We start from the raw sequence: 12,586 nt of genomic DNA, 5'->3' as shown, positions 1-12,586 counted from the left end.
CATGCCTCACTGACGTAATATACTGGATATCAAGCTTCACTATTTTTGCAGAAGTCACAATAGTTAAAATCATTATCAAGGTATGTAAAGTCCCTAATTTACCTATTGGAGAGCATCAGGTGAACAAATAACAGGGACCGGGTTTCTGTACCTAATAACACCTACTATTTAGCACAAACAAAGCCATTCTAATCACAAGTCAATAATTCTGAACTGTAAACATATAATGTCACTAATTTAAACACTAGATTTCCTTCTAAAACTTCTCTATTACCCATACACACAGACACCTACAGGCAAAGAACACTAGTGTTATGGGTGGAAGAAGAAATTTGGGAAAATACAGGTAGTTCTTCTATAACGCCCATTTATTAAATGCGATTTATCCAGAACTGCTCTTTTTGGAGGTATATTAGGTGTAAGAGGTCATTTCCTTGAATTCCAGGAGCAGTAAGGTACTGTTTTATAATCTGTTGCATTGTTTTGGAAATTTGGGAGAAAAAAGGGACTTTAAAAAGGAGGAAGAGAGACAAAGGTAGTGGCCACATGGTCAGAGAGAGAAACCTGACATAGCAGTGAATCCGCACAGCTACTGCTGTTTGACTTCAAGTGTTTCTGGACATTGGACTGCATCTAAGAAAAAATAACAAACAGCAAAATTCACAGCTGACCTTGGAGGAATCTGTATGGGAGATCTCACAGCACGGGAGAAACTAAGTGCAGCGTTTTACGGATGAATGGACACCGCACAACAATCAACAGACAGGAATGTTCCCTCCTCGGAGAACACTACAGCAGTCCGGGACATTTGACCTTGGACCTTTGGCGGACTTCAGGATAGGCAACAACAAAAAGTGGCCGAGCAGAGACTGAAAGCCAAATTCGGTACCCATGGGGATGGCCTCAACCAGGACCTTGGGTTCATGTCACACTACAGGTAATCCCATTACACTACACACACACATACACACACACAAACACAGACCCTCTCTCACACATACACTCTCACACTCATACCCCTTTACACTCACACACATACACACACTCTCTCACAGACACTCATAACCGCTTCCCCCAACCCCCACACACACCACATGCACGCATACACATATGCTTGTGGGGTGAATCTGAACTTGCAGAATTACATTTTACTTTGCTCAAAAACTGCATGAATCTGTGTAAAATTCTGTAAATCCTTTTTTTTAAGATTAGAATCAGTCTGACCATTGTGGCACCGATAGTCTCACACAGGGAAGCTCACACATTCAATACATTATCTGGGCCAACATGACACCAACTGTTAAAGTTCACTTGAGAATGCAACTTTTAAAAAAAGTTTTGTGATTTACATATGAAAGAACTGATACCAACATGGTCATTCTAACAGATGAGAGATTTAACAAACTATCCAGGTCTTTTTCAATATATAATTTCAGTTACATCACACTATAAACTTTTGTTATAAATTCTGTGTCTTACAATCTTATACTCCACAACCACCTGATGAAGGAGAAGCGCTCCGAAAGCTAGTGCTTTCGATTAAACCTGTTGGACTATAACCTGGTGTTCTGTGATTTTTAACTTTACTGTAAATCTACTACGGTGAGTAGAGTGGGTTCTTTTTTTGATGATGTGCTTTATTGAGAACTCTCTCTTGATTAAAATTTAAAAATATAAAATATAGGTACTAAGTTAACCTGGAGCAGTGTTTTTCAGATCAGTAAGAGGGTACTATTTTCTGCAGATTGTTTAGGAACAAAAATGGCCTTTAGTAGAGTGATGTGCTCTTCTTGTCAGATATGAGAGATGAGGGAGATTATTCTGCAAGCAGTATCTCCAGTTGCAAATGCTCTCAGATCACATGAGTTAGGATGGTAGTTGAGGTAATGAGGAATTTACAAGAACTAGGGGCTGTAATAGATGGCAGTTATGGGAAGGAAGAAAATCCACAGATACAGCCAGGTAGATGGGTTACCTCCAGGAAAGGTAGGTGAGGGAGGCAGGTATTGCAGGAGTCTCTTTTGGTGATCCCCATCTCAAACAAGTATGCTGTTTTAGAAAATGTAGGGGTTGATGAACTCTCAGGGGAACGTAGCATGTTTCTGGTACGGAGACTGCCTCTAACGAAATGAGGGGTACATCAGGTTCCAATGGATTGATTGAGATAGGGGACTCTCTAGACAGAGACACAGACAGATGTTTCTGCGGCTGGCAGCTAGAAATCAGAATGGTGTGTTGCCTCCCTGGTGCCAGGATCAAGGATATTTCGGAGAGGGTGCAAAATATTATCAAAATTGAGAGGGACCAGCAAGATTCTGAAGGGAGAATATAGAAAATTAGGTAAGAATTGGAAAAAGGAGGTCTTCGAGGGTTGTGATATCTGGATTATTACTACAAGCTAGTGAGGGGAGGAATATGAGTTTGGAGTAGATGAATGCATGGGTGTGGAGCTGGTGCAGAGGAGGGTTCACATTTTTGGATCATTGGAATCCCTTGTGGGGGTAGAAATGACGTACAAAGAGAACAGATTACACGTGAATTGGAAGGGGAATAAAATACTAGGAGGGAGATTTGGTAGCTCTGCTTGGAAGGATTTACACTCTAGTAAGGGGGGGGGGGGCGGGAGGGCGGCGCGCAGGGAAATAGTGAGGAAGGAGATCAACCTGAGACTGGTACAGTTGAGAAAGGGAGCCATTCAAACAGTCAGGGCACGAAGGAACAAACCAGAGAACAAGGTAGGACTCATAAATGAAACTGCATTTACTTCAAAGCAAGAGGCCTAACACTGAAGGCAGATGAACTCAGGGCATGATTAGGAACATGGGACTGGGATAGCATAGCAACTTGAAGTTTTAAATTGGAGGAAGGCTAATTTTGATAGTATTAGACAAGAACTTTCAAAACGTGGCTCAGGGGTGGACAGGACTGGCAGTTTAATGTTTCAGGATACAAATGCTTCAAGAAGGACAGAAAGGGGAGGCTAGAGAGGAGGGGAGTGGCATTTTTGATAAGGGATGGCATTACAGCTGTACTGAAGGAGGATATTCCTGGGAATACATCCAGGTAAGTTATTTGGGTGGAACTGAGAAATAAGAAAGGGATGATTACCTTACTGGGAGTGTGTTATAGACCCCTAATAATCAGTGGGAAATTGAGAAACAATTTGAGAGGAGATTTCAGTTTATCTGTAAGAATAAGAGGGTGGTTATGGTCGGGGATTTTAACTTTCCAAACATAGACTGGGACTGCCATAGTGTTCAGGGTTTAGATGGAGAGGAATTTGTTCCGTGTGTACAAGAACATTTTCTAATTCAATATGTGGATGTACCTACGAGAGAAGGTACAAAACCTGATCTCCTATTGAGTTTTGAGAAGATTCGTAGCTCAGGTTGAGGTTCTGGATGTACGTTTGCTTGCTGTGCTGGAAGATTAGTTTTCAGACGTTTCATCACCATACATCATCAGTGAGACTCCGGTGAAGCACTGGTGGTATGGCCCACTTTTTATTTGTGTGATTAGGTTTCCTTGAGTTGGTTATGCCATTTCCCGTGGTGATGTAGTTTCCGGTTCTTTTTCTCAGGGGGTGGTAAATGGGATACAAGTCAATGTGTTTGCTGATAAGAGTTCCGGTTGGAGTGCCATGCTTCGAGGAATTCTCGCACATGTCTCTGCTTGGCTTGTCCTAGGATGGATGTGTTGTCCCAGTCAAAGTAGTGTCCTTCCTCATCTGTATGTAAAGATAGTACTTGATCTTCTCTTGGGAAATAAGGTAGGGCAAGCGACTGAGGTGTCAGTGGGGAAGCACTTAGGGGCCTGTGACCATAATTCTACTAGTTTTAAAATAGTGATCTAAAACTTGAAGTTTTAAATTGGAGGAAGGCTAATTTTGACAGTATTAGACAAGAACTTTCAAAAGCTGATTGGGGCAAACGTTCGCAGATAAAGGGATGGCTAGAAAATGGTAAGCCTTCAAACATTAGAGATAGTATATTAGAGAGTCCAGAGATAGTATATTAGGGTGAAAGGAAAGGTTGGTAAGTGTAGGGAAAGCTGGATGACGAGAGAGATTGAGGTTTTGGTTAAAAAAAAGGAAGCATATGTCAGGTATAGACAAGAGAGATCGAATGAATCCTTAGAAAAGTATAAAGGCAAGAGGAGTATACTTAAGAGGGAAATCAGGAGGGCAAAAAGGGGACATGAAATAACTTTGACAAATAGGGTTAAGGAGAATCCAAAGGGATTTTATAAATACATTAAGGACAAAAGGGGAATGAGGGAGAGAATTAGGGCCCTTAAACATTAGCAAGGGAACCTGTGTGTGGAGCCGCAGGCAATGGGGAGATACTAATTGAGTATTTTGCATCAGTTTTTACTGTGGAGAAGGACATGGAACATATAGAGCGTGGGGAAATAGATGGTAAGATCCTGAAAAATGTCCACATTACAGAGGACGTGGTGCTGGACGCCTTGAAACGCATAAAAGTGGATAAATTCCCAGGGCCTGATCAGGTGTAGCTTAGAATTCTGTGGGAAGCTAGGAAAGTGATTGCTGGGCCCCTTGCTGAGATATTTGTATCATCAATAGTCACAGGTGAGGTGCTAGAAGACTTGAGGTTGGCTAACATGGTGCCACTATTTAAGAAGATGGTAAAGGAAAGCCTGGGAACTATAGACCAGTGAGCCTGTGGTGGGAAAGTTGTTCGAGAGAATCCTGAGGGGTAGGATGTACATGTATTTGGAAAGGCAAGGACTGATTACAGATAAGCAGCATGTTTTTTTGCGTGGGAAGTCAAATCTCAAGAACTTGACTTGAGTTTTTTGAAGAAGTAACAAATAGGATTGATGAGGACAGAGTGATGAACATGATCTATATGGATCTCAGTAAGGCTTTGACAAGGTTCCTCATGGTAGATTGGTTAACAAGGTTAGATCACATGGAATACAGGAAGAACTAGCCATCTGGATACAGAACTGGTTTGAAATTAGAAGACAGAGAGTAGTAGTGGAGGGTCGCTTTTTAGACTGGAGGCCTCTAACAAGTGGTGCATCACAAGGATCGGTGCTGGGTCTACTGATTTTCGTCATTTATGTAAATGATTTGGATGTGAACATAGAAGGCATACTTCGTAAGTTTGCGGAAGACACCGAAATGGGATCTTTATCAAATGGGCTACGGAGTGGCAGATGGAGTTTAATTTCAATAAATGCGAAGTGCTGCATTTTGGAAAAGTAAATCAGAGCAGGACTTATATACTTAATGGAATATTCCTAGGGAGTGTTGCTGAACAAAGAGACCTTGGAGTGCAGATTCATACTTCTCGAAAGTGGAGACACAGGGAGATAGAATAGTGAAGAAGGGGGTTTGATACGCTTTCCTTTATTGATTAGAGTATTGAATATTGGAGTTGGGAGGTGATGTTGCGGTTGTACAGAACATGGGTTAAGCCACTTTTCAAATGATGTGTGCAATTCTAGATTACCTCCTATAGAAAGGATGTTAGTGAAATTTGAAAGGGTTCAGAAAAGATTTAGAAGGATGTTGCTAGGGTTCAAGGGTTTGAGCTATAGGGAAAGGCTGCATTGTTTTGGGGGGGGGGGGGGGGGGAGCGTTCCCTGGAGCACTGAAGGCTGAGGGATAACCTTAGAGGTTTATAAAATCATGAGAGGCACAGATAGGATAGTTAGAGAAAGTCTTTTTGTTGGTGTGGGGGAGTGCAGAACTATAGGGCATAGGTTTAGGGTGAGAGGAGAAAAATTTAAAAGGGACAGAAGGGACAACGTTTTCATGCAGAGGGTGTGTGTATGGATTGAGTTGCCAGAGGAAGTGGTGGAGGCTGGTTCAATTACAACATTTAAAAGGCATTGGCATTGTGGATTCTGCTTTTGCTCAAAAGTGACCAAGAGCTTTGTGAAATGGATGCCTTTTAATTGGATAAAAATCAAACTTTGGATAGTCCACTACATTTCATGGAAACTATTTATAATAATATGCTTTTGAAAATGACTACAATGCACAATCTGACTTTGATAAGTTTAGAAAGATGGATGGCTAATCCTTGGAGGAATACATTGTGGAATTAACAGACTATATTCAAGATTTCAGAGGTTTCATTTGGAAGTGACGAGTTCATTGCATGCCTTCAAATTATTCAATTATGCCAAAAGTGTCACACGTGGATACAGTCCGGTCTTAACTGGAAGTGAATTTTCAGCAAGAGACAGTCTTAGGTCAGAGGCTTGGGGGTTCAAAAATTTTGAAAATGCAATTGTTTCCAACTGTTTCCATGTATGAATGGGACATTTAGCACCAATACAAAAACAGAGAATTTTGGCAACATTTTTAGACCAGCCAAATATAAGGTGCAACCTGGGATTCCTGTGGATCTGTCAATGGATGTTTCAGATGTGACATGAAATATCATGAAATGAATTATCCAGTAATAAAGATTTTCAAAATTACATATGATGCAAAAGATGCAGGAGAACTAAATCATGAACCCAATTCTTGAGAAGGATTTACATTGGTCACAAGAAGCTTCAGCATGATAATGAATATTCTGTCCATGTGGTCATTCCATTGCGGTGAGTTAGACACTGGTTCCATGACTGCAGTTTGTGAATGAAAGCATTCAAATAATGTACAGACTTACATAATAGTGAGAACCAAGCCAAGATCAAGGAATTTGTAAACTCTACTTGATCCTGCTTCGGGGAAGGACAGAAGGAGGCAGAGAATGGCAAAACACTTCTCCGAGCTTTGGATTATCCAGAATATATGAAGTTGCTTCTATTTATTGATGCTGCATATGTAATCTTCTAGTATGGCAGGTTTCACCATATGTTTGGTGGGAAAAAATGGACATAACCATTCTCTTTTGAACAATATTCATTAGATGAAGAGAGTCGCACAGAAAGGGTAAGGACAGACCTTGCGAGCATAATGAATGTTGCAAAGAAATGAGATAAAGTGAAGTACGGCTCCAGGAAATGATTAAATGTCTTTGAAGAGGGATACCTCATATTATGATGAACTGCAAGCTTTTTTGTTGCAAGAATGAAAGAAAGGGCAATAAAGAATCCATACTGGTCGGTGCTGTTAAAAACTGTTTGCATTATAACATAATCAGAAAGTGAGGACTGCAGATGCTGGAGATCAGAGTTGAAGAGTGTAGTGCTAGAAAAGCACAGCCAGTCAGGCAGGGTCCAAGGAGCAGGAGAATCGACATTTTGGGCATAAGGACATTTCCTGATGAAGGGCTCTTGCCCAAAATGTCGATTCTCCTGCTCCTCGGATGCTGCCTGACCTGTGCTTTTCCAGCACGGCACTCTTTGACATTGTAACATAAGGTATAGAAGATAGCTCAAAAGTTTTATCACAAAAGCATATTCTGTTAATCTCGAGTAAATTTAGTAAAACAGGTGAAACAGCTGGGGCCCAGTAGTTTTGGAAGAGAATTGTAAGCAAGCCAATAAACCCATTTCAAGGAAAAACTCTGTGTCTCAGTATACACTTCACTTTCAAGCTCAGATCCAGCTAATATTTTTTGCATACTTCTCAAAGACAAGGAAAAATGCTCAATAGAAACTCTTTATCTTGTTTTAATCTTGCATCTGTCCCCAGTTTATTACAAAACTTTATGAACTGCACAAGTGCAACCAAAATTAATTTTCTGTAGAATTCTATCCTTGCCATTGAAAAAGAGGACAACAAATGGCATTACCAGGTCGTGGGTCTATCAGCAAAAAAAGTTTTTTTTACCATTTTGGAAAATTCAAATGCAATAATTGACCACTTCATTTCCTGGAAATTCCTTTTGAAGGTGGCAAGACATTTTGCACTTATACCCAAATATCCAACTTAAACCACTTTTTCACTTATTGAATAACAGTGACAAGATTTCAGAAAGCAATTAATTTTTAGCATATCTTACACATAAAATACACCATATAAACTCAAAACAGTCTCTTGCTTTTCAGTTCGTGGTTACTTGGTTCTTGTGACACTTGGATTGACATTCACAAACTGGACTAATAACATGACATTAGTATATAGCAACAGCAAAGATGACAAGATCAGCCAGTGCAAGACAACCAAGTGCCAAACAGATTGGATTAAAATTTTGTTTGCATTTCCGAGTATAAAATGGCCATTTGAATGAACATGCCAGCATTTCACCAACTGCTTATGAGCCATCTGAGACATGCTCAAACAGTCAACATTTCAGATGACCAAATCTCTCTCTTCCAGATACTGACCAACAAACTGTGTATTTTCAGTTACTACTTTCATCTCTTATATCGGAATTGAGGCTAATAAACTAAAACAAAACAAAAGCTAGTTAATTCATCATGGCAAAAAGAATGCCTACAACAGTGAATTAGAGAAACCTATTCTAGTCTTGAAACTGTCTTATGGCAAACAGGTTCTAGGGCAGTGATATATCACCATTTTCTTCTTGAAGACGATACAAATGGTCATCATCACATGTCATATCAGCAAATATTTATTACATGATACTCACCTAATTGAACAGCAAACAGACATTTGCACTGAAACAGCATTAGCTTAAAAGCTAATTATCTCCAGTGGTCAAAAAGCCACTCAGCAGACCTTCGCCTCAGAGTCTCTCGTTCTATCATTTCATGATATAAAAATAATAAAACATGAGTGTAGCAACTCAAAATATTTTCTCCTTCGTAGGCAGAGACCAAGTATGTCTCAGAGGACCAAGACAGGGAAGAGGAAGGTACCAATCACATGACGGAACTTGGCGACCACAAAGGATGTTTGAAACAAATGGTTGACTTCTGCTAACAGGCACTTGTCTCTGAATTTGCATGAGCAATAGGAGAGAGAGGTGACTCCAGTTCGTTTGACAATGAGCCAAAACATACAGACAGAATTTATGGTAGAGGCAGCTTTATAGCTAAGCTCCATTTTCCAGACAGGACAGGTAACTTTTCTCAGACTGATAGAAAAACAAAATACTGTGGATGCTGGAAATCTAAAATAAAATTCTCAAGAAAGGTCATATCAGATTCCAAGTATTAACTCTGTTGCTCAGATGTTTCCATGGATTCTGCAAGACCTACTGAGTTTCTCCAGCATTTTCTAATCTTATTTCAGATATTGGTATATTCGCTGGAAGTTGCAATCGAGCACATGATGGTGAACCATGATGACAAAGGTACAAAATCTTTTTTCTCAATTTATATGGGCAAATCTTAACAAATCATTCAATCCAGAACACTATCTTACTTTTTTCATTACCAAATTGTGATAATTTACTATTTGATTTTCCAAATAACAGCTGGTAATTCTGGAATAACTTGCACAGCAACTTAACTAGATCTGCTAGTTGCAAACCGAAATATACAAGTGTGCAATGAAAAATCTGAATTTAAGCAGAAAAAGTTTCATTAGTCAAGAGATCTACAAAAATCTTGTGGTCTGGGTTTGTCAGCTTTCAGTTCAGGGCAAGTAGTAATGTCACTAGATTCATAATGGAAGTAAGTAATGTAATTACCATAAGTAGTGACAATATCACTGGAGACACAGGTTGAAATCCCACCACGATGTTAGTACTATTTGAAGTCAATTTCCTTGTGGTGAATATCTAGAATTTACTGCCTGGAAAGCAGGACAAGCAAAAATCCTCAATGTTTCAGTGGCCTTTATATGTGTACTTGCCAAACTAAGACTGGCAGGCAATGTGCCAGGTGCTCGAAATGGAATTAGAATAGTTAGATGCTTAGTTCCGAGTTGGTAAATTCAACGGGCCTTTCTCTGTGCTGTAGACTTCTATATCTCTGTGACATTAGGAAATTAAAAGCCAATCTCAACAGTGGTGACAATGACAATAATCATAAAATTCTAATGAATCATTAAATCACTTCTTTTAGGGAGCCAGGTCTGGCATACACATGATTCCAGACCTATAGTAACATGGTTGACTCTCAACTACCATCTGAAATGGGCTACCTACACACTCAGTTCAAGGGCAATTAGAAACTTTTCTGACAACGTCCACATCCCAAAAGACCAGTTTTTTGCAGGAAACAGTGTTACTGCTGTATCAGAGCAAGGGTGCAGACAGAGAACAACATTGAGAATAGCATGAAAATTATATTGTGGGTAACCCTCTTATTATTTCCTGATTCCTGCTGACTTTATGAAGCATTGGAAGAGATTTAACTGAAAAGAGTTTTAATTTGTCAATGGGTACCATATAGGTAGCAACAAGCATTTGTGTTTAATGTTTGCTATTTGATTGCAAGTAAATGATTTAGAGTCAAAGAGTTCTACAGCACAGAAATAGACTCTTCAGTCCAACCCGTCCATGCCGACCAGATATCCTAAACTGACTCAGTCCAATTTGCGAGCATTTAGTCAATATTCCTCCAAAACCTTCCTATTCATGTAACCATCCAGATGTCTTTTAAATGTTGTAATTGTACCAGTCACCACCACTTGCTCCAGCAGCTTGTTCCATATATGCACCACCCTCTGTGTGAAAAGGTTGCCCCTCAGGTCCCTTTTAAATCTTTCCCCTCTCACCTTAAACCTCTAGTTTTGGACTCCCTTACTCTGGGAAAAAGGCATTGAATATTCACCCTATCCATGCACCTCAAAATTTTATAAGCCTCTACAAGGACACCCCTCAGCCTCCGATGTTCTAGGGAAAATAGCTTATTCAGCTTCTCCCTATGCTGTTAAAAGTATTTCTTCTGGAAGTTTATAACTGTTTAAAGTTTTAAATCACACAACACCAGGTTATAGTCCAACAGGTTTAATTGGAAGCACACTTTAAAGTTTTGTTCTACAACATTTCACAGCGACAGTAAAATGAGCAATTTTACAGTTTTAGTTATAGTATAATAATTATCATTAGCAATAAAATTGCTGTTTGTGGGCTCCTGCGGTGCACAATTTAGTTACCACATTTCCTAATGACAACTACACAGTAGCAACAAAGACCATGCTTGAAAAAGTGTTTTGATGATTATTCAGTATACTTTAGCAGTTTCCATTAGTTTATTCTTCACACAGAGTGTGGCTACAATATTCTTCACACAGATTGTTACTCAGATTTTTAAAAACTATTATGATGGGAACCATCACAGCTCATCCTCTTCTATGGATATGCATGCAGTTTCAAGCTGCTTCTCTCACCTCTCTGCCCACTCTCCATTTCTGGAGCCTTCACTGATAGATATCCAACAACTGTCTTCAAGTTATATCTGCTACAAAGGCCAAAGATTGGACTTGAGATATGCCTGGCTTGCTCTACGCAAAGACACGAGTTCTGCCACGCAAACACAAACACCATCACAAGAACTGTGTAGAAACAATAGTGACATTGACTGTTTCACCACAATCACATTCAATGCCAGCTTCACTTTCTATACCACGTGATGATGTTCGAACTGGGTTGACGCTGCTTTGCATTTTTAAAAAAATGTCAGAAAACAAAACTTACTTACAACATGTCGGCTAGGCAAAAGTGAGGACTGCAGATGCTGGAAATCAGAGTTTAGATTAGAGTGGTGCTGGAAAAGCACAGCAGGTCAGGCAGCATCCAAGGAGCAGGAAAATTGATGTTTCGGGCAAAGGTCTTTCATAAGGAATGAAGGCAGGGAGCCTCTGGGGTGGAGAGATAAATGGGAGGAGTTGCGGCTGGGGAGAAGGTAGCAAAGAGTACAATAGGTGGATGGGGGTGGGAATGAAGGTGATGGGTCAGAGAAAACGTTGGAGCGGATAGGTGGTAAGGAAGATTGGAAGGTAGGACAGGTCATGAGGATGGTGCTGAGCATGGAAGGTGGAACTGGGATAAGGTGGGGGGGGGGGGAAATGAGGAAACTGGTGAAGTCCACATTGATGCCCTGCGGTTGAAGTGATCTGAGGCGGAAGATGAGGGGTTCTTCCTCCAGGTGTCGCGTGGTGAGGGAGTGGCGGTGGAGGATGCCCAGGACCTGCATGTCCTCGGCAGCGTGGGAGGGGGAGTTGAAATATTGGGCCATGGGGCGGTGGGGTTGATTGGTCCACTTCCTCCAGACGAAAGGGGTAGTCATGGGCACTCGCATGGGCCCCAGCTATGCCTGTCGCTTTGTCGTCTACATAGAACAGTCCATCTTCCGTAGTTACACAAGCACCATTCTCCATCTCTTCCACCACTACATTGATGACTGCATCAGCGCCACCTTGTGCTCCCGCAAAAGGAGGTTGAGCAATTCATCAACTTCACCAACACATTCCATCCTGACCTTAAATTCACCTGGACCATCTCTGACATCTCCCTCCCCTTCCTGGACCTCTCCATCTCCATTAATGACGACCGACTTATCATAGAGTCATAGAGATGTACAGCATGGAAACAGACCCTTTCGGTCCAACCCGTCCATGCCAACCAGATATCCCTACCCAATCTAGTCCCACCTGCCAGCACGTGGCCCATATCCCTTTCCAATTCATATACCCATCCAAATGCCTCTTAAATGTTGCAATTGTACCAGCCTCCACCACATCCTCTGGCAGCTCATTCCATACACGTACCACCCTCTGCGTGAAAAAGTTGCCCCTTAGGTC

General features: G+C 40.8%; 1 protein-coding gene across 11 annotated transcripts in view; it reads right to left on the bottom strand.

Annotated features, from left to right (window-relative positions):
• The window catches only part of rasal2 (RAS protein activator like 2), a 415,750-nt gene that overhangs the window by 195,199 nt on the left and 207,965 nt on the right, over positions 1-12,586 (bottom strand). The window contains exon 1 of one of the 11 annotated variants that reach the window (XM_043699994.1): positions 8,523-8,577. The exons of the other annotated variants lie outside the window; for them this stretch is intronic. Coding sequence (XP_043555929.1) covers positions 8,523-8,562 — 40 coding nt within the window. The 5' untranslated portion in view covers positions 8,563-8,577. Of the gene's footprint in view, positions 1-8,522; positions 8,578-12,586 lie in introns of those variants that run through there. 11 annotated transcript variants of the gene reach the window in all.

Source organism: Chiloscyllium plagiosum, chromosome 11, assembly GCF_004010195.1.
Source record: "Chiloscyllium plagiosum isolate BGI_BamShark_2017 chromosome 11, ASM401019v2, whole genome shotgun sequence".
Taxonomy (NCBI): domain Eukaryota; kingdom Metazoa; phylum Chordata; class Chondrichthyes; order Orectolobiformes; family Hemiscylliidae; genus Chiloscyllium; species Chiloscyllium plagiosum.
The sequence above is the reverse complement of the archived record's forward strand: the minus strand, read 5'-3'. Positions and strand labels throughout refer to the sequence as shown.